We start from the raw sequence: 25183 nt of genomic DNA on the forward strand, positions 1-25183 counted from the left end.
CACAGACTGCTTTCCCCTCGGTGGGTGACCTGTGAGGCGCCCTTCCCTGGCCGGCTATACATAGCCAGCAAAGCTTCTTACAAGAGAAACCTCTTTCCTCATCCTCCATCAGTCCCACCCTCAGACCCGAAGCTTCGCTGTAAATCCCGCAGAAGTCGCTGCACCTTGGACCGGACAGCAGCCAGCTGGCCCGGGCCTGACGGCGTCCCCGCCTCAGCCCTCCATCCTTCCTTTTCTGTGCCGAGGGAGCACGAGTGGTGCTCCGCCATGGTCGACATGGGGGGCCTGGACAACCTGATCGCCAACTCGGCCTACCTGCAGGCGCGGAAGTCCTCGGACGCCGACAGCAAGGAACTGCAGCGCCGACGCCGGACCCTGATGCTGCCCGGGCCGCAGAGCTGCGAGCAGCTCCGCCAGGCGCCGCCCAACGACTTCCACAGCCTGTGCGAGCAGCAGCCCATCGGCCGCCGCCTCTTCCGGGACTTCCTAGCCACGGTGCCCGCGTACCAGGAGGCCGTGGGCTTCCTGGAGGAGGTGCAGAGCTGGGAGCTGGCCGAAGAGGGTCCTGCCAAGGGCAGCACGCTGCAGGGGCTGGTGGCCACTTGTGCGGCCTCCCCGGGGCACCCACACCCCTTCCTCAGCCCAGCTCTGGTCACCAAGTGCCAAGCAGCCACCACGGAGGAAGAGCGAGCAGCCCTGGTGGAGCTGGCCAAGGCTGAGGCCATGGCCTTCTTGCAGGACCAGCCCTTCCTAGAGTTCCTGGCCAGCCCCTTCTATGACAAGTTTCTGCAGTGGAAAGTCTTTGAGATGCAACCCGTGTCAGACAAGTACTTCGAAGAGTTCCGGGTGCTGGGGAAAGGTGGTTTTGGGGAGGTAAGTGTTTCAGAATAGCCAGGCTGGAAGACGAAATAGACAGCATAATAGAGTTTTATTTCACCTCTTTTTTTTTTTTTTCCTTTTTAATCTCAAGGGAACTTAGAACTAATCTCAGTGCCACATGTGGAGAAAGAATTCCTAACTTGCTCTCACGTCTTCTTTCCGGTCACCGCGTGAAATAAAATGAGAATGGCATAGGAAAAACTAACAAAATGTGGAACTGGCCAAGAATCTTTATCGTGGGGTCTACAACAGGCAGGCACACACTGAAATGCCCCTCTGGTGAATGATAGCAACAAACAATGGGGGATCCCCCTTTCCCCTTAATTGTGGTAATGGAGGTAATTTGAGAAAAACTTCAGAGAGCTAAGAAAACACTCATCTTGAATTAAAGCCTGGAATTCCTTTTGCACCAATGCTGTGCTCATCTTTCTTTTTTTTAAGTTGAAAACAATTCTTTAAGGTAAAAGTCACATTAGCCGTTAACCATTTTAGAGTATATAATTTAATAGCATTTGGTACATTACAATCTTGTATAACTATCATCTCTATCTAGTTCCAAGATATTTTCGTCACCCCTGCGCCCATTAACAATTACTACCCATTTCCCCCACTCCCCCAACCCACCCAGCCCCTGGTGACCACTGGGCTGCTTTCTGTCTCTGGATTTGCCGATTCTGGTGTGTCCTAGCAATGGAGTCACACAGTATTTGAGCTTTTGTGGCTGGCTTCTTTCACTGCGCGTAAGGTTCAGAGGTTCATTCACATTGTAGCATGTATCAGTACTTCATTCCTTTTTAGGGCTGAATAACATTCCGTTGTACAGGAATACTACCTTCAATTCATGTATCCATTCATCTATTGCTGGACAGTTGGGTTGTTTCCACCTTTTGGCTGGCGTGAATAGTGCTGCTGTGAACATTTATGTACAAGAATTTGTTTGAATACCTGCTTTCATTTCTCTTTCATATATGTCTAGGAGTGGAATTGCTAGGTCTTAGGGCAATTCCATGTTTAACGTTTTGAGAAATCACCAAACTCTTCCAAGTTTTAAGTTCCCACCAGCAACACATGAGGGTTTCAATTTCTCCACATCCTTGCCAGCACTTGTTATTTTTCCTTTTTTTTTTTTTTTTAATTATGGCTTACATAGTGGGGGTGAAGTGATACCTCACTGTGGTCCCAGCTCTATCTCAAAGAATCCTTCTCACTCACAGCTTCTCTTTTCTCAGAAGCCTGCCATCTTTCCACCTTGGTGGTTTTCTGCTCCTCCACCCTCTGTATCCCCCTCCCCCTTCCTGTCTCCAGTACTGTCTACTTCTTCCTCTCCCTTTCTTTCTCTCCTTAAGGTATGTGCTGTCCAGGTGAAAAACACCGGCAAGATGTATGCCTGTAAGAAACTGGACAAGAAGCGGCTGAAGAAGAAAAATGGTGAGAAAATGGCTCTCTTGGAAAAGGAAATCTTGGAGAGGGTCAGCAGCCCTTTCATTGTCTCTCTGGCCTATGCCTTTGAGAGCAAGTCCCATCTCTGCCTGGTTATGAGCCTGATGAATGGGGGAGACCTCAAGTTCCACATTTACAGCGTGGGCGAGCGGGGCCTGGACATGAGCAGGGTGGTCTTCTACTCGGCCCAGATGACCTGCGGCGTGTTGCACCTCCACTCCCTCAGCATCGTCTACCGGGACCTGAAGCCCGAGAATGTGCTTCTGGACGACCTTGGCAACTGCAGACTGTCCGACCTGGGGCTGGCTGTGGAGATCCGGGATGGCAAGCCCATCACCCAGAGGGTGAGTGGCTCTTCGTGGGCCCAAAGGTGGGGCATAGAGTCAGAGAGGAGGGGAGAGGGCCGTTCTATTCCCAGGACAAGCAGAACCTTGGACTTAATGCTTTTAATTTCCTTCTTCTTAAAGCCCTTATGCTGTCATCTTGCCTTAAGTGGAGTGGTATAAGAGGATTAGCTCTTTGGGGGCTATTTTACTTTCCTCTCACTGGAAGCAGAGGGGAGCCTTCTTTGTGAGTTGGAGATGATCTGTGCCTTCACCGTGAGATGGTAAGAGCCGAAGCCCTAGCCAGGATCTAGGTATGTCCCACCAATAACCACCTCCCTGGCGCCATGTTCCTGAGCCAATAGAGCCTTGGTTTCCTTTTCCGGAAATTTTTAGGGGCTGGACCCTAAAATTTCAGGATTCTAGGAGGTAAAATTTAATAGGATAAGAAATAGAAGGAACCCCAGCATTTAGCACATTAAAGTAAATATCTCCTTTTCTGTTGAGTGCGCACTGGGGGAATGCTTTACATTGGACAAAGGTGAAATTTTAAATGAAAATACATATACAAGACAACAAAGGCAATTGATGTTTATTTTGATCAATTTGGTTCAAGGTGATGGCAGAGAATTCTTTGATTAAAAAAGGAATTATAATTAAGCAATTATGTTAAGTGAACAATACAAAAATCTCTCCGATTCTGACAGTTCTTTACCACTGAGTTTCTGTGCACAAAGGTGGGAGAATTCCCAGGAAGATAAGGTCCGTCAGGTTCCTAAATATCCACTTAAAACTTTGTTTTTGCAGTTTCCAGCTTACAGGTCAGAGAGGACAGTCAGGCAAGGAAGTGAGATGTGATTTCATGGCAAGTTTGGGAAACCACAGGTGAATTTATGTGGCTATAATGTAAGGAATGTTGACAAGATGTGTAGGGCTCAGATCATGCAAAGGCATTGGAATTCTTTCTTGTGAGGGACCAGAAGCCATTGAAGGGTCTTAAGAAAGGGAATGGTGTGATTAGATTTGCATTTTTTTTAATTTTTTTTTTTTTAACGGTACGCGGGCCTCTCACTGTTGTGGCCTCTCCTGTTGCAGAGCACAGGCTCTGGACCCGCAGGCTCAGCGGCCATGGCTCACGGGCCCAGCCGCTCCGTGGCACGTGGGATCTTCCAGGACCGGGGCACGAACCTGTGTGCCCTGCGTCGGCAGGCAGACTCTCAACCACTGCGCCACCAGGGAAGCCCTAGATTTGCATGTTTTTAAACACCAATTTGGATTGTAGATGAGAGGCAGAGGAGCTAGTTAGGCGGCATATGCGGTGGCTCAGGAGGAGATGATGAGGCCTGTATAAGACAGTAGGATTGAAGAAGTGGGAATAAAGTGGAGCTGTTGGAAAGAGACCTGATGGGACTTCAGGACCAGCTGGGTATGAGGGTAAGTGATGCGGAAGGTCTCTAGCTCCAGTGACTAGAAGGAGGAACAGAGTTATGGGAAAGCTGGTTTAATTGGGAGTGTAGTGTGTATGAGGCTCCTATGTGACAGGCAGGTAGACATTTAGATAAAGGTCTGGTGCTCTGATGAGAGGTCAGAGCTAGACATGGGGATTTGGAGTCATCATGACTTGGGAAGCAGCAGACACCACTGGGTTGTTTGGGAAACAGTGGAGGAAGAGGACCAGGGATGGTAGCTAAGGAACATCAACATGTAGGGGGTGTTGAAGCAAAGGGGCCTTGAAGAGGTTAAAGAAGTAGGACGAGAGTGACAGAGTCATGGGAGCTGTATCAGTTAAGGGTTGATTTCAGCAGCATATCATAGAAAACCCAAATAACAGTGGATTAAACAAGAGACGGGGGTATTTTTCTTATGTAACAAGTAGTGTGGCGCTAAGCGTGGTTGGTATTAGTTCCGCAGCTCCAGGATAACGGGATCGACATCTCTGTCATTTTGGCCTTTTTGACGTGTGCAAGATGGCTGCCCTAGCCCCAGCCATCAGGCCCATGTTCCAGGCAGGAGAAAGGAGGAAAGGTCTGGAGTAAATAGGCATGCACGCACCAACCGAATATGTCTCCAAATATGAACTTCCTTGGAAGGCCCATCTGACAGCTTCCATTTAAATCTCATTGGCTAGAACTATTATCTGGCCTCCCCGCCTGTAGGGGAAGCTGATAAATGACTTTTTTTTTTTTTGGAATGAGAAACGCAGGATATGGAGCAGGTAACCGGCAGCCTCCTCCACTGGAGCCAAAGGAGAAGAGGATTTAAGGGAGGAGAGTGATCAGCACTGTCGAGTGCTGCCAAGAGGTCAGCAGGGGATTTGACAGTCAGGAAACCACAGTGTCCTCAGGGAGAGTGATGTTCAAGGTCAGAACTCAGACTGTGGAGGTTGCATTGACCTGGGAGTAGAAAGTGAGACAAAGGAAGGAGGGAGACTGGTCACTACAGGAGGACACAGGGAGGAGGATGGAGTTTTAAGGAGGGGAGATTTAGATGCTGAGACAAGAATCAGGAGAGAAAGTGCTGGTTCTGTAGGAAGGAGAGGCTGAATGAGGGTGGAGAAACCGAGGAAGAGGTGGGGATGGGATGGAGGACTTCCATATCACTGTCTCCTAAGTTGGGGTGGAAGAAGCGGGAAGATGGCGGGGAAGCAGAGTGTTCGCCTCTGTGGGACTTTGCTATGAAAACAGAAACGTCGTGGGACTTCCCTGGTGGCGCAGTGGTTAAGAATCTGCCTGACAGTGCAGGGGACACGGGTTCGAGCCTTGGTCCGGGAAGATCCCACACGCTGCGGAGCAACTAAACCCGTGTGCCACAACTACTGAGCCTGAGCTCTAGAACCCACGAGCCACAACTACTGAGCCCACGAGCCACAACTACTGAAGCCCACGCGCCTAGAGCCTGTGCTCCGTAACAAGAGAAGCCACCGCAATGAGAAGCCCGCGCACCACAACGAGTAGCCCACGCTCGCTGCAACTAGAGAAAGCCGTACACAGCAACGAAGACCCAACGCAACCAAAAATAAACAAATAAAAATAAAATTAAAAAAAAAAAAAACGGAAACATCGTGAATCCATGTCTGTCTATGCATGGAAAAACCAAAGTGTATTTCTTCACTTATTGTCATAAGTGACAATGAATTCGCATTGTCACTTATGCAGAGGGGACGTGTTCCTTCTGAGTGTCTCATAGGCATGTATCATGCTAATCGGTGGTACATCTCCACCTTGCTGAAGGTTGAGGAGACACGTAGCGCTGTCTCTTGTAAATCCTTTCTCAGTCTTCCTCCAGCTCTATTCATGGGCCAAGAGAATATTTAAGGACAGTTCCTTCAGTGGCTCCTGAGTCCAGCTGCCTCTTTTGGAAACTGGAGGAAGCTTTCCGTGCCTCCTCAGTATTGTCCACTATAACGAACGCAGTTGGTGGAGAAGTTTACTCACTGAAGACCTCTCGCCCTTTTGCCTTTCCTGAGTCCCTCTTTGTCCCATGAGACCAAATTTCTGGGTTTAGACCACTTGCCCCAGTCCTCAGACCTGCCTCCAAATCCCAGGGGACCCTCAGGAAGGGTGCAGGGTGGGGAGGGGAAGAGTCAGAGAGAAAGTTTAGAAGCCATAAAAAGAAAGACAGGGCTTCCCAGGTGGCGCAGTGGTTGAGAGTCTGCCTGCTGATGCAGGGGACACGGGTTCGTGCCCCGGTCCGAGAAGATCCCACATGCCGTAGAGCGGCTGGGCCCGTGAGCCATGGCCGCTGAGCCTGCGCGTCCGGAGCCTGTGCTCCGCAGCGGGAGAGGCCACAGCAGAAAGAGGCCCGTGTACCGCAAAAAAAAAAAAAAAACAGAAAAAAGGAAAGCATCCCTCTTTCACTGTTTATCCCTCCACATAGCTAAGTAGAGCCCCTCGGTTTCCTATTTACTGTAGCTCCCACACATGTAACTGGGCCCCCAGGTGGATTTTAAGGTCATTATACTCACAACATTTCACAGAAGAAATGAAAAGGAACATATTTACAGGGCTTCTGTAACCACTAACATTGTTTTGATGTCAAGATACTGTATAAAGAAGTACTGTGAACATTATGAAGAAGGTGTGAAGGAAAAATCACCCTGATTATGAAGGTTGATACCTGCCTGAACTCTGTGCAATCCTTCCAGAAAAGTTAAGGCATCGTGGCTTTGGAGACATGGCTAGCTGCCTCTCATTCAGCTACTCATTCAGTCTTTTGTAAGCTAGCATTGCTTTCTGCTACATATGAAAGAATGCCAGATTCTCAACAATTTCAGTGCCAAGGTCTCTGTGAAAATCTCCTGGCCTTTTCCTCCTGTCACAAGATGGCTTTTGCAGCTCCAAACATCAAGTCCACATTCCAGGATGGAAGAAAGGAGGAGAAAGGAGAATGTTAAAGACTCTGCTTACACCCCGTTGGCCAGGACCATGCCACATGTTCACCTCTAGCTGTAAGGGAGCCTGAAAAATAGTTTTTCATTGTCCAGCCTCTATTGCAGGGGATGATAAGGGAGATGGGGAGTGAGATCAAGTGCTGGATGAGCTGACAGCATCTGTCACCAGCCCCCAGGAAAAGAATATTGAAAAAGATGAGGAAATCTGGTTCAGTTTTTAACTCACACAGGCATTAAAATTCGCAAATAATTGTTACGATGGTGTGGTAGGTAGAATTCTAAGATGACCTCCAATGACCCTTGCCCCTGTATAATTTTTTTCCCATTGACTTGTGGGCGAGACCTGTGAACATGGTGAGCTATCACTCCCGTGACTGTATTACATTATAAGGCAAAATGGATTTTGAAGATGCATTTATGGTTACTAATCAGTTGATTCTGAGTTACTCAAAAGAGAAATTAACCAAGTGGGGCTGACCTAATCACGTGAGTCCTTTAAATCTGGGTATAGAGGTCAGAGACAGCAGAACTCAGAAACTGAAAGCGTGAGAGGGCTTCAACACACCATTGCTGGCTTTGAAGGTGGAGTGAACCACATGGCAAGGAACGTAGGTGGTCTCCAGAGCCGAGAGCTGCCTCTGAATGACAGCCAGAAACATAGCAGGGACCTCAGTCTTACAACCACAGTGAACTGAATTCGGCCGTAACCACATGAACGTGGAAGAGGGTCCTGAGCTCCAGATGAGAGTGCAGCCCAGCAGAATCTTGACTTTGGCTTTGTGAGATCCTGACGAAAGAACCCCTCCCACGCTGTGCTCAAACCTACAGAACTGTGAGGTAATAAATGGGTGTTGTTTTAAGCTACTAAGTTTGTGGTAATTTGTTACACACCAATAGAAAACTCATTAATAAAGGAAGATAGCCAGTGGAAAGATGAAAAATGACATCAACATTAATGGTGACGATAGCAAGGTACTGGACACTGTTAGAGGGACGTTTTCTTTTCCAGCAGGGATCAGTGCACCTACCGTCTACTACAGACATACCACAGAGATATTGTGGGTTTGATTCCAGACATTTTTTGGTTTCCCAGTGTATATAAAAGTTATGTCTACGAAGTATGCAGTAGAATTATGTCTAAAAAACTATATACATACCTTAATTTAAAAATAATGCTATTGGCAGAATGGTACAACAGACTTGCAGGGTTGCCATAAACCTTCAATTTGTAAAAAATTCAATATCTGCAAAGTGCAGTAAAGCAAAGCACAATAAAACGAGGTATGCCTGTATAATAGAACTTGAAACTCTTAATTGAATTTGAAACTCTGGAACTGATTCTTCCCAGTGGGTAACCCTTCCCTAGGTATGAGCTGAGCCTCCCTGGAGGGACACAGGCCCTGTCAGGCTATTTCAGGACACCAGGTGAAATACTTTGGACATTGCTTTATAGGCAGCAAGGAGCCATGGAAGGTTTATCAACAGGAAATGGCATGACCAGAGTGATTTTTTTTTTTATTGAAGTATATTTGATTTACAACGTTGTGTTAATTTCTGCTGTACAGCAAAGTGACTCAGTTTTATATATATATTCTTTTTCATATTCTTTTCCATTATGGTTTATCATAGGATACTGAGTATAGGTCCCTGTGCTATACAGTAGGACCTTGTTGTTTATCTATCCTATATATAATAGTTTGCCTCTGGTAATTCCAAACTCCCAGTCCTTCCACCCCCTTTCCCCTTGGCAACCACAAGTCTGTTCTGTATGTCTGTGAGTCTGTTTCTGTTTCGTAGATAAGTTCATTTGTGTCGTATTTTAGACTCCACATATAAGTGATATCATATGGTATTTGTCTTTATCTTTCTGACTTCACTTAATATGATAATCTCTAAGACCATCCATATTGCTGCAAATGGCATTATTTCATTCTTTTTTATGGCTGAGTAGTATTCCATTGTATATATGTACCACATCTTCTTTATCCATTCATCTGTCAATGGACATTTAGGTTGTTTCCATGTCTTGGCTATTGTAAATAGTGCTGCTGTGAACATGGGGGTGCATGTATCTTTTTGAATTATAGTTTTGTCTGGGTATACAGAATGATTCTTTAAGGAGATGACTGAAACTATGATGAATTCAAGTAGAGGGAGCCTGGGGTTCAGGAGAAAGGGGGGCCGGTAAGGAGCTACTGTAATAACTCCCACGTGAGATAATGAGGGTTGAAGTAGGGCCCAAGGCTCTGAGCAGTCTTACATCCAGAGCTCAGCTGCCTGGCTTCACCTAGCCTCCATCAAGACCCACGTCTGTACTCACTTCTCTTAAATCACGGCTGTCCCCAGTGGAGGGGACGGGGTTGTGGAGGGGACGGGGTTGTGGAGAGAACGGAGCCACTTCTAGAAGGTGGTGCCTTTTGCCCCGTGGAGCCCCTGGCTGCTGGTAATTGGGCAGTGACTCAGGAAGGAAAGGCGAGGGTAGTTCTGCTCCAGTCTGAAAAAGACTGAGGCAGACACACGACAAGAGGCGGGGAGGCTTAAGAGCACTGGCCACGGGCTTCCCTGGTGACGCAGTGGTTGAGAGTCCGCCTGCTGAGGCAGGGGACACGGGTTCGTGTCCCGGTCCGGGAAGATCCCACATGCCGTGGAGCGGCTGGGCCCATGAGCCATGGCCGCTGAGCCTGCGCGTCCGGAGCCTGTGCTCCGCAACGGGAGAGGCCCGCGTACCACACAAAAAAAACCTCTTACAACAGTAAGAGGCCTGCGTACCACAAAAAAAAAAAAAAAGAACACTGGCCTGGGAGGCAGAAACCCTGGCTTATCGCTGACTCACTGTGTCTGGCCTCTCAGGCAGGCCCCAGAACATCCTTAATCTCTAAGATTTCATGAGTCTATGAGAGAGTCTTTGAATTATTTGTAGGAAAAGACTCGCAAACGCCAAAGGTAAACACATGGCATACTTTTTACTGTGATTTACTGGGATATCAGTAAGGGTTCTTACCGGACAAAGGGAAGTTACTTAAGAAAATGAAATTAATGGTTTACATAACTAAGCAGCCCAGAGTGATCCAGGGTCTGAGCAGTATCAGCGGGAAACTCTCCTTCCGTGCCCCAGCTCTGCTCTCCTCGGCGTTGGCCTCACTCCTGCTCTCAGGGGCTCCTGAGTGGGGGCCGCCGACAGCTCCACGCATATCCTACCAACCAAGCAATCCCGTGGAAAGAGAACAGTTCTTTACGAACAGTTCCTTCAAATTCCCAAGGAAGACTCTCAATGGACAGCTCAAGTCACATGCCCAACCATAACCAAGTCCATTAGCCAGGCTAGATCTCTGCTGTGCTCAGGAACCAGGGACACGTTCTGTCCTATATATATATATATATATATATATCAGGAACTGAGGGCAGAGGAACGTGTTCTCCAATGGAAAGTAGGGATGGAGGGACTTCCCTGGTGGTCCAGTGGTTAAGGCTCCGCGCTTCCAATGCAGGGGGCGAGGGTTCGATCCCTGGTGGGGGAACTAAGATCCCACATGCTGCGTGGCGTGGCCAAAAGAAAAAGAAAGAAAAGAGGGGTGGAAGAGAACGGTGAAATGGAATTCAGATAAGCAAAAACAGCAAAAAAAATACCCCTAATAACTGCTGTTATCTCAATGGTTTGAAAAGTTTGGAAGAGTTCTGACCTCTTAATCAAGGGATGATGGGATCTAGAGCCTTTCTATAAAGACTTACAAGATAGGGAGTATTATGGAGATGGAGAAATTGAGACTCAGAGAGGTTAAGTGACCCCCCTAAAGTCACATCTCTCATACGTGAGATGAACCCAGGTGTGCCAGGTTCAAGAGCACTTACGGTTTTGACTCCACCTTGTCAAGTTCACACACGGAGCAGCATGTGGCCTCTGGTCTGTAATGCTATAAAAGGCCCTCCACTAAGTAAAACTCAGAATGAGTGCATGTGGTGACACAGCATATCTTCCTCAGTCTGTTCTGATATGGACCTCAACCTCAAGCCTAGCTGAACCTCTAATGGAGTTAAGACTTTGGAAAAGGATTGGCCCAACCTTTACAGGGAACGATGTGACTAACATCTCAGTCAGCCTTCCCACACCCAGGCACAATATCATTAAACGTGGTCCCAGCCACTGTCAATATTCACCTTTAATAGATGTGATAAGCGCTCCTGCCTGTTCTCAGCTGACATCCACGTGCACACAATAAAACTAACTCAGCATTTTTAGAACTGCCAGGTGAATATAACAGGAAAATTGGGCAATGGGACTCGTGCTGGGACTTTTCAAATTCAACCATCTATGTGGAGAACAGTGACCTTCAGATATTGTGGAACATGAGTGAGTCCTTAAAACTTGCTATATTGTCAGGAATTGGAATGAAGTTAGTGCAGTGACCCAAAAGCTTGTGATATGTTTGGTTACCATGTCCTGCCTCTAACCAACTCCTCACATTCAGAGGGATAATGTCATAGAGTTTGGGCATAATATTTATTTTGAAGCTTCTGTCATGTCGACTACAATGCTAGTGACACACTGAATAAGTGATTTTGTCTATTTATTTTTAAAATTTTTTTATTTTATTTTTGGCTGCGTTGGGTCTTCATTGCTGCACGTGGGCTTTCTCTAGTTGCGGCGAGCGGGGGCCACTCTTCGTTGCAGTGTGCGGGCTTCTCATTGCAGTGGCTTCTCTTGTTGCAGAGCATGGGCTCTAGGGCACCCGGGCTTCAGTAGTTGTGGCTCGTGGGCTCAGTAGTTGTGGCTCGCGGGCTCTAGAGCACAGGCTCAGTAGTTGTGGCGCATGGGCTTAGTTGCTCTGCAGCATGTGGGATCTTCCCGGGCCAGGGCTCAAACCCATGTCCCCTGCATTGGCAGGCGGATTCTTAACCACTGTGCCACCAGGGAAGCCCTGAATAAGTGATTTTAAAAAGATCTCTGAGTGTGTTTCATCAGAAGTTAATACGTACATACATCCCAACCATTATGACCCTGCTCCAAAAAATTTTCTCTTTGAGAATTTACTTCTGAGAACCACACAGGACAGGCATTCTGGCTACTTCACGGTCACATATTGGTCTCTACCAAAATCCTAACCAGCGGGCTTCCCTGGTGGCGCAGTGGTTAAGCATCTGCCTGCTGATGCAGGGGACACGGGTTCGTGCCCCGGTCCGGGAGGATCCCACATGCCGCGGAGCGGCTGGGCCCGTGAGCCATGGCCGCTGAGCCTGCGCACCCGGAGCCTGTGCTCTGCAACGGGAGAGGCCACAACAGTGAGAGGCCCGCGTACCGCAAAAAAAAAAAAAAAAGTATCACTCCATCTGAAGTGAGAGCAGATCAGAAGGGATTCGGGTGGATTGTGGTCATTTGTAATCCAGGTGAGAGATGATGGCAGCTCAGCCAACAGGAGGGGTGGTGGAGCCAGAGCACAGTGTTTGAACTGGGAAGAGATTCCAGAATGACTGGGCCTCAGTGATCGTTTGGACATGGGCTAAGGGAGAGAGGGCTGTCGAGGGTGATTTACTAGGTGAGGTCATGTCACAGGTACAGACTTGGCCCTGAGTACAACAGGATACCAGGCAAACAAATGCCTGCCTTCATGAAGCCGAGGACAGGGAAGAGACTGATAAGTCAAAGGGCCCTGACAATACAGCAGTCAGACTGTCCAAGTTGAGTGCATAGGAAGGGCACCAGCCCGACATTGGGTCGTGGGGTCAGGAAGGGCTTCAGGAGGAAATGACAACTGAGTCGAGACTTACAAGGCAAACAGAAGTGAGGCAGGTCACCATCAAAATATCTAGAAACAATAAATGCTGGAGAGGGTGTGGAGAAAAGGGAACCCTCTTGCACTGTTGGTGGGAATGTAAATTGATACAGCCACTGCAGAGAACAGTATGGAGGTTCCTTGAAAAACTAAAAATAGAACTACTGTATGATCCAGCAATCCCACTACTGGGCACATACCCTGAGAAAACCATAATTCGAAAAGAGACATGTACCACAATGTTCATTGCAGCTCTATTTACAAGAGCCAGGACATGGACGCAACCTAAGTGTCCATCGACAGATGAATGGATAAAGAAGATGTGGCACATATATACAGTGGAATATTACTCAGCCATAAAAAGAAATGAAATTGAGTTATTTGTAGTGAGGTAGATGGACCTAGAGTCTGTCATACAGAGTGAAGCAAGTCAGAAAGAGAAAGACAAATACCGTGTGCTAACACATGTATATGGAATTTAAGGGGGAAAAAATGTCATGAAGAACCTAGGGGTAAGACAGGAATAAAGACACAGACCTACTAGAGCATGGACTTGAGGATTTGCGGTGGGGGAAGGGTAAGCTGTGACAAAGTGAGAGAGTGGCATGGACGTATATACACTACGAAATGTAAAATAGATAGCTAGTGGGAAGCAGCCGCATAGCACAGGGAGATCAGCTCGGTGGTTTGTGACCACCTGGAGGGGTGGGATAGGGAGGGTGGGAAGGAGGGAGATGCAAGAGGGAAGGGATATGGGAACATATGTATATGTATAACCGATTCACTTTGTTATAAAGCAGAAACTAGCACAACACTGTAAAGCAGTTATACTCCAATAAAGATGTTAAAACAAAAAAAGTGAAGCAGGTGAAGAGAAAGGTGAGTGGGCTTGGCACAGGGATCAGCATAGGGTGGTGGTCCTCAACTGAGGGCAATTTTGGCCCCTAGAGCCCTTTGACAATGTCTGGAGACCTTTTTGGTGGTCATGACTGGGGAGTTGCTACTGGCATCTACTGGGTAAAGGCCAGGGATGCTGTGAACGTCTTACAACGCACACCACGGCCCCTCCCCACAAATAATGACCCACCATGTTCGTAGTGCTGCAGTGAAAACCCTGGCCAGAGGCCTGGGGCTCAGCTGAGGACAGTGTGACTCTGCAGCTGTCTAGAGTGTGGAGTCAAGGCTGTGAGGGAGACAACAGGTGCTACCGAGAGCGGAGCCTGTGTCAGGCCCTAGGAGGCTGCAGGAGTCAGACAAGGGCATTCGAACCCAATGCCAAGGGTGCTGGGGAGCCACTGAAGGTTTCCAGGCAGGAAAGTGACAAAATCAGCCTTGGAAGGGCCAACAGGAAGAGGGAGTTGGGATGAGGGTAAGGAGGAGAGGAGTGCAATGTTCGTAGCAGCAGTATTTACAATAGCCAGGACGTGGAAACACCCATCAACAGACAGCTGGCTTAAGAAGACGGGGGTATAATATATATGTAAAATGGAATATTACTCCTTCATAAAAAGGAATGGAATCCTGCCGTATGCAGCAACATGGATGAGCCTAGAGAATATTATGCTTAGTGAACTAAGTCAAAGACAAAGACTGTATAATACCACTTATATGGAGAATGTAAAAGATAGTACAAGGGAATGTATATGCAAAACAGAAACAGACTCACAGATACAGGAAACAGAGGGGAGAGGGAAGAGAATCTGGCACTGCACGTGGCTCGGTGCGCGGAGCATGGGTTGGCCCTCCGTCTTCCGTGGGAAGTGCCAGGCTGGCACATTGTCTGTTGAGCTGTGGCAGTGAGGAGAGAAAGAGGGTCGTGAGGCTCGCGGGGTGTGGCAGGAGAGGGCTGTCATGCACGATGATGCGATCCAGGGAACAAACGGTTGCCGCCTCACCTGATTTGAGGTAAACACGTTGGAAGCTCAGAGCATCCTTTCAGATCAAGTGCAGCTGACGAAATACGGTCCACGGGATCAAAAAGATGGAAGGAGAGTGAGTCTGCCAATCTGGTTCTGCCACTTACTGTGGCTGCTGTGTACGGACGCACAGGCTGACCACAAACCCAGGCGGAGAACCTCCTTCTAACTGGCCCAGACGTGCCACTTAGGCTTGCCATAGCCCTGCGTGTGACCCCAGACCAGTCATGCCTCTTCTCTGAGCCTGATTGATACTGCTCCCCTCTTAGGCTTGATGAGAAGATCAAAGTAGATGAATGCCTAGCAGAGGTCAGCCACGTGGTAGGCACTCACAAAATGACTGCTGTGATTATTTTACAAGAAGCCCAGCGCTAGACCCTCTGCCACGATCCCCACTGTTGCATTGTTTCTGCCTCACCTGAAAGGCACTGTAGCTGCTCAGAGGACCTTTGCTGCCATGCTCTGTTCTCTGAGGGACACTAGGAGCCAGCAGGACCCCGAGGCTGCAGCCGGGTGGGCAGTGGATGAAGGCGCAGCTCGCCTGGAAGCTGAGTCGAGCAGCCACGTGCCATTGTCTCACTTCCTCACAGCCACGTGGAGCTTCGTCTGTGATTTTATTCTGAGTGTCTTAGAGTCACCATGGAAAATAGGCATCAGCCTGCTGCTGGACAGATTCGCAGAATGTGAAACCGCCAAAGAACACACTCCAGTGGAAGAATCCCAGCTATCGATCTCTGATGATGTACCAGGCCCGTCTTTCAATCTGATGGAGTCTTAGAGGCTTCTGGGTTTTTCTTTTTGCGTAGCTGCCCTGCCTGAGACAACCAGAACCTGGCTTGGTGACCAGCGTGGCTAACACCTATTGAGGGCGTGCTATGTGCCAGGCTTTGGAAAGGCAAGCCGTGTGTATTATGGCTTTAATCTTCATCACGGTCCTATGAGGTAAGAGCTGTGAAGCTCAGAGAGGTTGAGTAACTGGCCTGGGGGTGACCAGCTAGTAATTGGGAGAGCTGAGATCTGCACCACAGCAGACTGATACCAGACCGTATAGCTGCAGAATTCGTTCTTGCAGGGATCCCTCTTTTGGATCCCCTCTTCCCAGGGGTGTCAGGGACAGCAGGAAAGCCCCTCTGGTGAGGCTCCCTCTCCTGCCCAGGAAGCGGCTGGCAGAAAGCGACGGGGCGGGAGGGCAAGGAGCAAAAGTTAGGTCCGCGCTCTGGAGGCTGCAGCCCGGGGCTGAGCACACAGGGCGGAGCCTTGGAGCAAAGTCCCCTGGGGTCCCGGGCCGCATTCCTCTGAGGTCTGCAAAGGCCACCGCTTAAAGGCGCAGAGGAGCAGCTGGGAACGAGAACAAAGCGGCCGGGCCCCCCTCGGAGGAAGGAAGGAGCGAGCCCCAGGAAACAGCCGATAGCGCTAAGCTCAGCTTGTTTTTTTCCTCTGCTCAACAGTTCTCCTGCCACGGCAAACAAAAGATGTACATTCTGATTCCCTCTTCTGTTTGGATTGTGTTGTCGAGTGGATCTGGTTTGTGATGAACTGGGGGGAAGAGGCATCCGCGGGCGGTTTCTTGCTCCGCCGGCCAGTTTGCTGGGCCATCGGGAAACGCAGAAACAGCTTCCTTGACGGCGTCTTTCTCCCCGCGTGGCTCAGTAAATCCAGCCTGGCCTGGCCACACCAAGGGCACCAGGATACAGGCATTTCCTTTAATGATGGAATTTAAGGTTGCCAACTTTTCAGGTTCACTGGGACGTGGAAGTGACCTTGACCTTGAAGGACCTGCACATACACACGCAAGCACGCGCGGGGACACGCACACTTCTTAATGGACGTTTAAAACTAGTCGGATGAGAACTATGCCCTCTAAGCCCCCCACTGAAAGGCCACACCCTGTTCTCATCACTGCGGATGAGGTCACAGTTCACTCCTGCCCAGAGCCACCCCGGGCTACTCAATGTGCAGACCCCCCCCCCCCCGCCTGGGCCCTGCCACTTAGCTCCCATGGGCCCAGGGGTGAGAGTGACAACAGCTGCAGGGTCAGTGGAAACCAGCATCCAACAGCAAGAGCAAGGAAGGGGGTGTCCGCACAGGTCCCCACGAGCTGGCTCTGATCCACCTTCCTCAAAGTCTGGACACCTGTAGGTGACAGGTGGCCCTGATGGGACTAAGCAACCCACATGCGATGACAGTGGTAGATGGACTTCTTGCTGCCCACCGGGGGGAGGGGTTTGGACCCCATCTGGCCTCCTGATGCTTGATGCCCTGAATGCTGGGCATACTTTGTGTTGCCTGACCAGGTGCTGACGGAGTGGACCCACCAAAGGGCGCTCTAGAACCAAAGCAAAACAAAATGAAGCAAAAAAAAAAAAAAGTCAAACTCTACACAAAACCCACCACGGAGTTCTGTTGCTGCTGACGCTTGAGTGATCCCTACAGCCCTGGCAATGGCAGTTCCTGGTCTCACGATCTGAAAGGGGTTGTTTTGACGCCACAGAGACTGACGCGCGGGGGGCCCTTTGTAACTGCAGGAGTTAAACTGAGCCACGAGAGGTCAGCATGGTTAGACCTTGCCCCATGCTGCTTGGCCCGTTCTCTCCTCCCACCCCACTCTGAGGAGGCAGTTCACATGCCGAAGACAAATGGCATAAAGGGCAGGCAATTCATTTTTTCAGCTGGAGGCCGCGATGGAATTTGGGCGCTTGGACTCTGGCGTCCCCTGCTAATTCCATTCTTCTCCTCTGTGAAATACCTCCACTCTTCAAGGAGGCGGTGCCCTTCAGAATTCCATCACTGACATTTTCTGTCTTTAGGGCCAAGAGGTAGAGTCCTGATAATTATTTGGAATGAATCTGAGGTTACCCTGCATGCCATTAGCGCTCTTTCCAAGATTCCAAGGAGTTATAGTGCCGTAAAGATGGCCGGCGATTCTTCACTTGTTTCCTGGGGGTGGGACCAAGTTGGTCCTAGCGTGGCTCAGGGTCTGGTGCCCACCGACCAGCAACCTCTGTGGTGTGGAGCAGGCCAGCCAGCTTGCCTGAGCAGTGATGCCGGCAAAGAACAGAGAACTTGTTGGGAAAAGAAGAGAAGCAGCTTAAGCAAGAATGGACCAAGATGAGGACTTAGTACCTGGCAGATGGGGAGAGGGAAGGGGGATACTCTAGAGGGAGAAAAGAAATCCTGAAGGGAACTTGGAAGGATAAGAAAAGGCTACCTCGCCTGTTTCCACAGAGGCAGTGTAATGTAGTGGTTCACAGTGCAAGCCTGTGCGTGAATCTTGGGTGGGTGACCTTAGGCAAGATTTAACCTCTCTGTGGTTTAGTTTTCTAATCTGCAAAATGGAGGATAAAATAGGCTCTATCTCATAGGTTTATCATGAAGATTAAACAAGAAGTTCACGTTAAGCACTTGACAAAATATTTAGCATGTAATAAACACTCAATAAGTATTGCCCATTATTATTTCCAATTTTTCTCCCGGTGTGTGTCTCGCAATCCTTTGTTCACGACTGGCATATGCTGCCCACTTTTTACCCTACACCTTCTACTGAGTGACTGATGTCTATCCAGTGTCCTGATTAGCGATTTTAATCCTTGAAATCACTCGCCTCTGAAATCTGCTCGCTGGAAACTTGCCACACACGGAGCAAGCTCACAGTAAATGTGGCTGAGTAGAACTTACCAATCACCACCGTCTGAAATGCAGTGGGATGTTGTTTATAGTCTTTCTTCATGCCTCTCCCACCCCAGCTCAAGAGACTGAGCCAGGGAGAAGCCTGACCCAGGAACATATAGCCCAACTCAGAGCTGTAGCTCTGCCCCTTTCCCATCTCAGCTCCCACAATGAGGGCAAAGAGGCTGACACCTCTCAGGTGGGATATTGGAGGATCTCCCTCTGGGGAAACTGAGCAGCCTAACACAGAAGGTCTACAGATACAGGTAGGGTCCCCAGTGACACGGCCTGGCATAATCACCCTACAGTGAAGCCCATCAGTTGACCAGCTTCTTGTCAGCATTTTGGTGTCGCACTCTTAAATACAAACAGAAAGTCAAAGATCACTTGTCATTTGAAAAAACCCTCCAAAATGAAAGACAATGCCAAAACAAACAGAAGAAAGAAATTGCAGGGAACAGGAACAATGCGGGGAGTAGAAAAGAACAATTTTTTAAAAACCTACAATTAATATCTTTTGAGATTTAAGGGAAGATACTGCATCCATGAAACAAGGACAGATGTTGTAAAACAAAGAACATTCAGAGAAGAACAAGGACATTTGGAAATTAAAAATAGATAAATATGTTTTCAGAACAACGTGGATGAATCTCAAAAACATTATGTTAAAAAAAGGTCAGACACAGAAGAGTTTCTACCATACAGTCCCATCTACGTGAAATCCAAGAGCAAACAAAACTAATATATGGTGACGGAAATCAGAAAGTGGTTGCCTGGCAAGAGGGGAGGAGAATGAACCAGAAGGGGCACAAAGGAAATGAATGGAAATGTTCTTTATCTTGTTTGGGTTGTATTTACATGGGTGTAGTCAATTATCAAAATGTACTGAACCCGAAGTATAAGCACATTATTCTGTGTTAAGTGTATGTTAATAAAAACATATTTGCAAGAAATGAAAAGTTCAGTAGAAGTTTCTAGATCTAGCTATTTCCTGTAAGTTGATATAGCTCTCAACTTACAGGAAATACAAAGAATAGAGGAACATGTTAAATAACACCACAGGAATGCAGTCAGCAAAATCTGACTGTGGGAAACTGCAGTTGAACCAGTTTTTTTTCCCAACAAAATCTTGCAGGGGATGAGGAGAGAAAGAGGAAAAACATATATAGTCCTGAAGATTTAAGAAACATATCAATCAATCACACTGTGTGATCCTTACTTGGACCTAAATTTAAACAAACTATTTAGGGGGCAAGTGTATAGGACAATTGGGAAAGTATAAATATGTCCAGATATTTGATAATATTCAAGAATTATTGTTATGTTTAAAGTGAGATAACGGTGTTTGCAGTGCTTTGTGTTTATTTGCTTGTTTTTTTAAGTGACCTTATCTTTTAGAGATTCATAGTGAAATACTTACAAATGATATCTAAGTTAGTGGCAGGGGTGGGGGACATTGGGCTTGAGTAGGGACACAGGAAACAAGATTGGTCATGTGTCGATAATTGTTGAAGCTGGGTATAGAGTACACTGGGTTTATTATTCTAGTGTCTTCTTTTGTGTATGTGTGAAATTTCCCATTATTAAAGTACTTTAAAAAAATAGAGGAGTTAGAAGAAAAATTGAGGAAGTCTCCCAGAAAAAAAAAAAAAAAGAAAGAAAACAGAAGACAAAGAGATAGAAAGTAGGAGCAAAAATAAGAAACACAAAGGATAAGTTCAGGAGTTAAAAAAAGGGGGGAGGGGAGAGAGAAGAAAGAAAATGAAAGGGAGAAAATGATCAAAGAAATAATTTCAGAAAATTTCCCAATACTGACAGCCACTAGTTTCTGGATTGAGAGACCAGCCAGTAGCCAGCACCAGGGATGAAAAATACCTCACAGCAAAGCCTGTCACTGAGAAATTTCATGAAGTTGGTGTACTGGGCCACAGACCTCACACACCCTCTTACATTCTCTCTACGGCCTCCTTTCCTCTCTCTCGGGCAACACCCTGTTGACACCACTTGTAGGCCAAGTTGTTCCTCCACTTTTAGAGCTGGGTGAAATATTATACTGTAGTATGATGTGGGACCTGGTTTTCCAGGCAACTGCTAAGGGTCTGGTGACATATCTGGAAATAGAGACAAGCTAGCTTTGGGATAATTCTTTTTTATTTCATGCTTTAACAATTCTATTTTTTATTATTTTTAGTGATGTATAATCTCAGTATACGATTAAACATTTACATGTCAGAGAATTCAAAATGACATTTCTCTTTTTTAATTGAAATATAGTTGTACGATATTATATGTTATAGGTGTACAGTATAGTGATTCACAATTTTTAAAGGTCATACTCCATTTATAGTTATTATAAAATATTGGCTATATTCCCTATGTTGTACAATATATCCTTGTAGCTTAGTTTATACCTGTTAGTTTGTACCTCTTAAAGCCCTACCCCTGTATTGCTCCTCCCCACTTCCCTTGCCCCACTGGTAACCACTACTTTGTTCTCTGTATCTGTGAGTCTGCTTCTTTTTTGTTATATTCACTAGTTTGTTGTATTTTTTAGATTCCACGTATAAGTGATATCATATGGGGTTAACTATTGACTAATGGAAGTAGGAGATGGGAGGGAGCTGGGCCGATAGATGCCCCTCCTCTGCTCTCCCCTGTGGTTCTTCCTTGTGACTCTTGCAGAAGAGTTTCATGTGCCTGATGAACTAGCAGCCAGTGTGGTAATGTCTGGCATCACATCCCCCCACCCCTTACTCCTTTTTCCCCTGTGCATTCTATTATGAAAACTTTCTGACATACAGGGAAGTTGAAGGAATTCACAACGAGCACCTGTACACCCATGACCTAGAGTTTACCTTTGACATTTTAAACACCTTTATTGAGATATAATTTAAATACCATAAAATTGACCCATTTAAAGTGTACAGTTCAATGGTTTCTAGTATATTCACAGAGATATACAAACATTATCACAATTTTAGAATATTTTCTGCACCCCCAAAAGAAACCCCCTACCCATTAGCAATCACTCCCATTCCCCTTCTGCCAACCCTAAACAACACTAAAATTGGTTGCATGCGATTTTAGATACTGCATTTCAGTGGAATCCTACAGGAAGTGGCCTTTGGCGACTGGCTTCTTTCACTTAGCATAATGTTTTCAGGGTTCATCCATGTCATAACGTGTCAATACTTCATTCTTTTTTATAGCTGAACAATATTCCATTGTGCATTATTAACCTTTTATTAGACTTGCTTTATCACATGTCCATCCATCTATCCACCCCTCTGTTGATCCATTAATCCATCTTACATCTTTCATGTATTTCTCCCATTTTGTCGTTGTTGTTGAGCACACAAAATTCTGAGTCATTCAGGGTGAGGTTACGTAAGATAATAAGAGCAATGATGAAAAATTTGCAGGTCAACATGTGCTTTGACCTTCACATTTTTAATACCATGCTCTCTGACATAAGAAATTTATAAATATATATCTTATTTTCTGGCCTAGTTAACTTTCTTTTTCCTCTGATAAATATTACTTTTTTCCTTTCCAAAGTACTTAAAATTAGAGAATGAGCTTTTAAAAATGAGATATTTAAAAAATGAGTGTGTATTTCTTACATGAAAACTAAACATTATGAAGGACTTACTTGAAGTTTTACTCGTGTTCTCACTGGATATTTCCCCCATTTTTTAAGCTTTTTCCCAACCGTCAGTGCCTTCACCTTGCACACCTCTCAAGTGAAGCTCATATCACATTACCACATGGCCACCCTCAGTGCAACATGTGAGGTTGGGAGATGGAGTGCTTAGCCTTCTGGCTCTATAGTAAAGGGACAAAGGGAAAAGGGAGCCTGGGAATGGACTTTCGCCACCTTGGCAGACAATGTTTCTCAATTTCATCTACATCTCCCCCTCCAGTCTCCCCTCCCACCATTGCATCCCACAGAGCTTATACTCCAGAAATGCCAAATTACTTAAAGTTCCCCAAGCACCCCACATTTTTCCGGACTCCATCTCTTACACATGTCCGTTACCTGGACAGCCTTCTCTTTGTGAAAAGGTTCTTCCCTCATAATTCAGCTCAGCTGTCACTTTTCAGTAAAGTATCCCCAACACACACATTGACACGCGCACACACACACACACACACACACACACACACCCCCTCTGGCCTCCCTATGTTTGTTTTCCTCTCCCATTAAGGCATTTACCCTCCTTTACTGAATTAACCTTTTGACCTGTCTCCACCAGCCTATAAATCCTCAAGGTCAGGGACCAGGCCTAGTATGTCTTGGTATCCCTAGAAATCACTGCAGGGTGTGGCTTAACAAATATTTGTTGGATAGTGGATGGAAAACATCTAGTTACCATCTTCACTATTGTTTACGTAAGAAACATTTTGTTGGGCGTGCAGCAAGGGAGGCTCGGGGGGTAAATACCCAGTTTGATACAAAGATGAGTAAGACTGTATCCTGGGCCTCAGAGGAGCCTACAGCACCCTTTTGTTTTGGCAGACGTAACTCTGGACAAGATGCCAGGACAACAGATGTAAACTGTTGTCCCAGGCCAACCGGAACATATGGTCACCCAAATTACATACACACTCCTACGAAAACAGCAGTGCCATGCTGACTCATGCCCAGCCTGTCAGACCAAGGTCACTTCCACAATTTTCTTGCTCAAGCCAATTACTCCTCATTAGTGCTTAGGTCATTTATGTTTTTCATTGTTGTTATCCATGTAAAAATCATCCGTGAAATTTAATGTTCCTAAGGTATTACATATATTGTGTACATTAAAAACATATATTTAAGCAACTAGACAGAAAAATAATCACCCAGTAAACAACTAAAAATACTTTCCAACCTTTTTTGATGTACTGAATTCACATTTATAATCAGTATGCAAAACCCATTACATATATGCACTTCTTGGTATTAACACTAGACTCTAGTCTATTTTTTTGTTTTTTTTGGTCGCATGGCGGGCACGTGGGCATGCCCCCTACAGTGGGAGTACAGAGTCTTAACCACTGGACTGCCAGGGAAGTCTCCTGGTCTATTGTCTTTATTGAAAGGCATTGGGTGTTTCCAGCTTGCAACCGTGAAGAATAATGACGCTACGAACATCGCGATGTAGATCCCTTTCCCTTTCTTCTGAATCAATTCTTTGAGCTACTTGCTCCAAAGTCAAGTGACCTGGTTGAAGAACAGGAACAGTTGATACATCTCATTGTCTATGCTCTGTGTCTTACTGCTCTCCTAAAAATCGGAGTCAAATTACAGAGCACATCTGTTTCTTACAACTCTGCCAATAATTTATGTTCTCATTTTTATGTAAATATTAATAGGAGCTTATTGTCGTTTTACGGTGTTCTTTGCATTTTTAAGTGCTGCAAAGGTTATACATTATACTTTAATCAAAAGCAGCTTAGTTTTTATGAAAACATAATGTAAATATATACTTTATAATTACAAGATATGTTGCAGGTGTTCATTAAATATTTGTTGAATGAATGAACGTATTGAAATTATACTCAGTTACAAAGAGACAGATGCTGCATGATTCCACTTATATGAGGTACCTAGAATTGTCAAATTCATAGAGACAGAAATTAGAACGGTGGTTGCCAGGGCCTGGGCAGTTGGGGTAATGGGGAATTGTTTTTTGGGTTTTTTTTTTTTGTTTTGCTTTGTTTTCTTTGGCTGTGTTGGGTCTTCGTTGCTTCACGCGGGCTTTCTCTAGTTGCGGCGAGTGGGGGCTACTCTTTGTTGCAGTGCTCAGGCTTCTCATTGCGGTGGCTTCTCTTGTTGCAGAACACAGGCTCTAGGCTCTTCAGCAGTTGTGGCACGTGGGCTCAGTAGTTGTGGTTTATGGGCTGTAGAGCACAGGCTCAGTAGTTGTGGCGCACGGGCTTAGTTGCTCCATGGCATGTGGGATCTTCCCGGACCAGGGCTCGAACCCGTGTCCCCTACATTGGCAGGCGGATTCTAAACCACTGCACCACCAGGGAAGCCCAATGGGGAATTGTTTAATGGGTATAGAGTTTCAGCTTTTAAAGATGAAGAGTTCTGGAGATTCATTGCACAACATAAATGTACTTAATACTCTTTAACTAAACACTTAAAATGGTAAGATGGTAAATTGTATGCTACATGTATTTAAATATATATACATATATATATACACACATTAACCCAATGGTCATTTGCTATATATTGTCGGTAGAATTGTGCCTACAATAAATAGTCTTGCATGTTAAATGAAGTTTCATGTGTGGAATTTTATGGATTAAAATTTCTGTATTAAATTTTCAGTGCAGAGACAAACAGGCAAAGATGGCTGATATATTAGTATCATTACATAGCAAATAGAGTAAAAAAATCATAGACTAGATAATATTATGTGAACGTCCAATATTAGCAATAAAGAACTCCACTTAAAAAAAAATCATGCGTCTAATTTTCTATTATCTGTGAATAAAAAGCAGAAGCAGGACTTAGGGGATCTTAGAGACAGCCGTGTGAACTTTTTACCTTAAAGATGAGGTGAGGGGACTAAGAGAGTCTAGGTGATTTTCCCACTTCAAGATCAGCCGTATCTCTCTCTTTCATAATGCACTCCAACCAAATCCTCTTTATGTCTCATTGGCCAGAATGGATTGCATGGCCCGCCCCGACTGCACCAGAGGCTGCTGGGAAAGCAGGGAATAGAATAGGTTAGACACATGGCCACTCCAAGTAAATTAGGTTCCCTCAACAAGGAAAGAAAAGGAGAAAGGGTATTGAGTAGGCTG

The 25183-nt window shown here is 46.3% G+C and overlaps 1 protein-coding gene across 1 annotated transcript in view; it reads left to right on the plus strand.

Annotated features, from left to right (window-relative positions):
- Positions 1 to 267: 267 nt before the first annotated feature.
- GRK7 (G protein-coupled receptor kinase 7) overlaps positions 268 to 25183 on the plus strand; it is a 34713-nt gene continuing 9797 nt past the window's right edge. The window contains exons 1-2 of the mRNA XM_060010074.1: positions 268 to 873; positions 2226 to 2663. Coding sequence (XP_059866057.1) covers positions 268 to 873; positions 2226 to 2663 — 1044 coding nt within the window. The remainder of the gene's footprint in view (positions 874 to 2225; positions 2664 to 25183) is intronic.

This window comes from Delphinus delphis, chromosome 4 (genome assembly GCF_949987515.2).
Source record: "Delphinus delphis chromosome 4, mDelDel1.2, whole genome shotgun sequence".
NCBI lineage: Eukaryota > Metazoa > Chordata > Mammalia > Artiodactyla > Delphinidae > Delphinus > Delphinus delphis.